Source organism: Lactuca saligna, chromosome 9 (genome assembly GCF_052625555.1).
Source record: "Lactuca saligna cultivar CGN05327 chromosome 9, ASM5262555v1, whole genome shotgun sequence".
NCBI classification, from domain to species: Eukaryota; Viridiplantae; Streptophyta; class Magnoliopsida; order Asterales; family Asteraceae; genus Lactuca; species Lactuca saligna.
This window is the reverse complement of record NC_136425.1, coordinates 41,575,077-41,580,752: the sequence shown is the minus strand read 5'-3', so window position 1 is coordinate 41,580,752 and position 5,676 is coordinate 41,575,077. Positions and strand designations below refer to the sequence as shown.

Genomic DNA, 5,676 nt, shown 5'->3' with positions numbered 1-5,676 from the left:
AATTCTTGATTTTTGGTGTTTAATTTAGGTGCTTTTGGGAAATTCAGCATCAAGCATATGTATCATAATATAAAATGATTAAGTTGATTCAATTTTGATGTTTGATTCAAAATTAATAAAAAAAATGTTAAGTTTTGGTTTTCAAACATTTCTTGATTCCTTTTGCATTCTAGAAAATCTAAAATGATTAAAATATGTAAAAAAATGGTAACTTCATATCAATGTTTTAATTATTTTTTTGATTAATGCAATGTAGATTCATGTAGCTAACATTGGTATGCCAAATGGATCCATTGCTAGGTATAAATTAACTTTATGGTTTTTTGAACCCAAATTGGTGAAGGTAGATTCAAGTTTTATCATTTATTTATTAATTTAATTGAGAAATATGAGTCTATCTATGTTTGTGTAAATGCATGTATGGTTGTGTATGTGAGAGTGTGGTTGTGTATGTGACATCATAGTTGTGTGTTATGATAAAAATAGACAAACCAAACATTCCCAACATCTTCATTTCTTATATCATTTAAGAACTAAGAAACAGAAGGTTTTCACGATACTTACAACAGAAATCTCACTACAAAAACCCTAATCTACTCTCTCTCAAGATTATCACTCACCCTAGACTATATCTATCCTACAACACATCTAACAGATGTATATACAAAGTAGAACAGAAATGTTGATTACAATAGATGAAAGAACGAGAGAGATACATAACAAAACCCTAATCAATTTTTATCTAAACGACTGAATGAATGATCTTAACAGTCTCTATCTAACTTTATATCGCAGCTAACAAGAAATGAACCGGATCCGGGTTTTACTTGATCCAAAAAAGATCCGCGTGTTTTTTTTACATGCAAATTCCTTTTACAACCTTACACAATTCTATTTATCATAACAAACCCTATGTTTTATTATTAAGAAAAATAGTAAATATATGATTTTATTTAAAATATTTATTATTTTAACATCCCTCCTCAATCAAAATATTTATTATTTTTCTTTACTAAAAACGTCTATAAGACCCATTTTGTTTAACAAAAAATTGTGTTGTTTAATACTCAATGACTTAGTAAGAATATCAACATGTTGATCAGAAGAATTTATTTTTACTAATTTTAGTATTCCATTTGAAATCTTTTCTCTAACAAAGTGAAGATCAATTTCAAAATGTTTTATCCTTTCATGAAAAACAGGATTAAGTGTTAACTTGATTGTTGAGTCATTATCACAAAAAACTGATAAAAGAATAATATCTTTAACATTCAACTCAAATAAAATCTTTAAAATTCAAATTATTTCACAAGTGATAGAACCAAGAGCCCGATATTCAGATTCAGTAGATGACCTTGAAACAAAAGACTGTTTCTTACTTTTCCATGAAATTAAAGAATAATTAAAATATATCATATAAGATGTTACAGATTTTCTAGTAGTTAAGCACTTAGCCCAATCTGCATCAGCAAACCCTTTTAATTCAAAGCCAACAGATTTAGTCAAAGCAATACCCTTTTCATGACTATTTTTCAAATACCTTAACAATCTAAAAGCAACTTTTAAATGAGACTTTCTTGGTTTGTGCATAAACTGGCAAAGAACTTGAACAACATAAGAAATATCATGTCTTGTAATAGTAAGATATATCAATTTTCCAATAAGATTTTGAAATTCTGTTTTATTATTCAATAATTCATCCTTTTTATCAAAATCCCCTGAACTTATTACAAAATTAGTTTCAAGAGATGTATTTACAGGCTTGCACCCAAGCATTCCATATTCATGAAAAAGCTCAAGATAATACTTTCTTTGATTTAACATAAACCATTCTCAATATTCACAACTTCTATCCCAAGAAAGTATTTAAGAATACCTAAATCCTTAATCAAAAATTAACTTTTCATAAAATCTTTGACCCTTTTTAGTTTTGATTCATGACTTCCAATTAAGATAATATCATCAACATATACTAATAAAACAGTAATTTAACTTTCAAACTTCCTAACAAATAAGGAATAATCACTAACACTTTGTTGAAAACCAAACATAAACGAAGCAACACAAACTTTTTCATTCCATTTACTAGGGGCTTGTTTAAGACCATATAAGGACTTAGTCAATTTGCAAACCCTAGAATGATTTGCAGAATAATAACCAGGTGGTACACACATATAAACATCTTCTGAAAGGTCACCATAGAGAAATGCATTATTTATATCCAATTGATATAATGGCCAGGAATTATTAACAGATAATGAATTAATAATCCAAACAGTTACAATTTTAGCAACTGGAGAAAAAGTTTCTTCAAATTCTATGCCCTATCTTTGATTATATAATTTTGCAATTAATATTTCCTTATACCCTTCAACTTCACCATTTGACTTATATTTAATTTTGAACACCCATTTACAACCAATTGGTTATTATTTTTAGGTAACTTAGTTATTTCCCAAGTGTGATTTCTATGCAATGCTTCCATTTTCTCATTCATTGCCTTAACCCAGTTTGGATTAGACAATGCTTCATTATAAGTTTTTGGTTTAATTGTTCTATTTAGATTAGAAATAAAACACTTAGTTTTTGAACTAAGACACGAGTAATTAATGGTTTGTTCAATACCATATTTGTACTTCCCTTCAACCACATAATCAAAAAACTTAACTGGAATATGTAACTCACACCTAGATGTAGAAGCACATATAGACTGCTTAATTGAAGGAGAAAATTGTGACTGACTACTTTCCTCAGACACACTTGAGGAATAAGGAACTGAAGAACCAGTAGGAGGCACAATTGCCTCGCCACTACGGTTGATAGTCTCACTAGTACTACCATCATCCAGGTTGGTGGTTGCATCAACACCATCCAACTGGGACTCAATTCTTAGTTCATCAAGATTGATAGAATCATTAATATATTCATTAGTGTAAAAAACATCATAGGAAAACGGATCACTAGGGCCAAGACTACTTGATATTTTGTCAACAGAAGTTGATTTTAATTTGAACGGAAAGACAAAATCATAAAATTTCACATCCCTGGATACAAAGGAAGAATTAGTATCCAAGTTAAGAAGTTTATAAGCCTTTTTATCAGAAGAATACCCTATTAAAACACACTTCTCATCATGTTCAAAAAACTTTTCATTGATATTTAGTTTAACAGCAAGACATAAACAACCAAAGACTCTTAAATGATAAAAATTAGGAGTCCTTTTAAAAACAAGTTCATAGGGAGACAATCCATTTAAAACAGATGAGGGTATTCTATTTATTAAAAAAACAGACCTCAAAATAACATCTCCCCAATATTTAACAGGGTCTCCATATTGAAACAGAAGTAAACGAGCAACATTGAGGATATGCCTATGCTTTCTTTCCACAACTTCATTTTGTTGTGGAGTGTAAGCACAAGAGGTTTGATGCATAACACCATTTTCAAAACAAAAATAATTCATTTGATTATTAACAAATTCTGTCCCATTATCAGTACAAATCAATTTGATTTTTACACTAAATTGGTTTTGAAGAATGTTAACAAAAGATTTAAAACATCCAAAATCTTCACTTTTTGATTTCAAGAGAAAAACCCAAGTGGCCCTAGTAAAGTCATCCACTATAGTCAGAAAATACTTTAAACCTTCAACAGAACAAAGTTTATAAGGTCCCCAAACATCTAGGTGAATCAATTCACCAAGTCTAGTTGATTGGTGTTGACTATGTGGAAAAGACTCTCTTGTTTTTTTTGCCTTATGACAAACATCACAAGGTGGAAGAGATTCATTACCAAGTTTTAATTTTTCTTTTAAAGAACTCAAGGCTTGATCAGCTGGATAACCAAGTCTATTGTGCCAAGTAAGTTTAGAAACACAACACTTTGTTTTATTTGTAATAGTAGAATTATCTGAGGGGATACAATCAAGGTAATATATCCCCCCGAATTCTCTACCATTCTCCACCATCAACTTTGATAGTGAATCCTAAATTTTGCAATTATGTTAAAAAAACAATTTCACAACCACTATCTTTACATAGCTTATGTACAGACAAAAGATTAACACTAAAATCAGGAACAAAAAAGACATCAAATAAACTGAGATGTGAAGACAACTGGAGGTTTCCTATTTTGTTTATAGGAGCAGAAGATCCATTTGGATGCTTCACAAGAAGATTAAGACCAGATACATCCAATGCATCTTTAAGTTGAGACTCACAGGATATCATATGTTGATTTGCCCCTGAGTCTACTATCCAGCTTTAAGAGTTATCAGAACTAACCAAAGAATTACAACACTGAAACATAGATGTACATGCCATATTAGCAGTAACAGTAATATCTTCATTAGTAAAGTTCCCATTGATGAGACAAAGGAATTTGTTGTACTGTTCACTAGTGAGATCATGGGCATCACCATTATGAATACACTCAGAAGGTACATTAGTGATGCTGCTGTTAGACCCAACAGAAGAAGAATTCACAGAAATAGTCTTATTTTGACTATTATTCTCGTTTATAGGATTAAAATCCTTTGGATATCCAATCAACTTATAACATTTATCAATAGAATGATCTTTTAGACCATAACTTTTACATTGTAGTCCCTGATTTCTAGATCTACCCTGACCCTGTGCCTTTTTAAAATCATTGACCTTACTAGTAAAAATTGAAACCTGTGATTTCAAAGAACTAGAAGAACCAAGAGAACCATTATTTTGAAGAGATTCTTCTCTAGAAAGAATAGAAAAAACAGACTTGACATTTGGTAAAGGTTCCATCAAGAGAATATGACTCTTGACTTGATTATAAACATCATCAAGACCACTCAGAAATTGAATTAGTTTCATGAGTTTAGAGTGATCATTAAGCTTTGTAGCATTCTCACACACACATTCAGTTACACTAGTTAAACCATCAAACTATTTCCACAAAGAATCAAGTTTATTATAATAATCTGATAGAGAGGAGCCATTTTGTTTTAAAGTATTAATTTGTTGATGAATATTAAAGATTATAGAACCATCAGCTTTATTATAAGTTTCAAAAAGCTCATTCCATATATCCTCAGCTTTATCAGAATACACATGACTAGCATATATAGTTTTAGATATTGATCCTAAGATCCAATTACACACAATAGTATTAACACGTTCCCATTTGGAATCTTCAAAAGATTCAATTTTCCCAAGAGTAAGAGTACCATCTACAAACCCTAGTTTATTTCTAGCTTTTAAGCCTCTTGTGATAACACTACGCCACATGAGATAGTTCTCATTTCCAGTAAGTTTAATAGTTATAATAGATTTTACAACATTATCAGATGGATGAACATATAAAGGGTCATAAAAGTCAATAGGACTATCTTTAGGAGTACTACTACTTTCAGGAGTTCCACCAGACATACTGAGTCACAAAAGATGTAACACACAAACAGAGAAAACAAACAACAAACAACTATGTTGACTTAAAATCCAAATGGTCACTATAGTATGTCGGTGCCCAAGACAATCAACACAGAGTCATGAATAATAACACAATAAGGTAATAAAAGAAAAAATAACTTGTATACTCAAGACAACCAGGATCTCCCACACTACAACTAGAAAAGAAGGAAAGAAAGGAACGAGATACCATCACAGCGCAATAGGCAAATATGTTAGTTGGAATCGACTC

The 5,676-nt window shown here is 30.5% G+C and overlaps 1 protein-coding gene across 1 annotated transcript; it reads right to left on the bottom strand.

Annotated features, from left to right (window-relative positions):
• Positions 1–1,296: 1,296 nt before the first annotated feature.
• LOC145016267 (uncharacterized) lies at positions 1,297–5,405 on the bottom strand. Its single transcript, XM_078974642.1, has 5 exons — positions 5,139–5,405; positions 4,316–4,922; positions 4,050–4,249; positions 2,626–3,985; positions 1,297–1,718 (listed from the first exon to the last, which is right to left on the bottom strand). Exons 1-5 carry the CDS (start codon positions 5,403–5,405, stop codon positions 1,297–1,299), a joined length of 2,856 nt encoding a protein of 951 aa, XP_078830768.1.
• Positions 5,406–5,676: the final 271 nt, after the last annotated feature.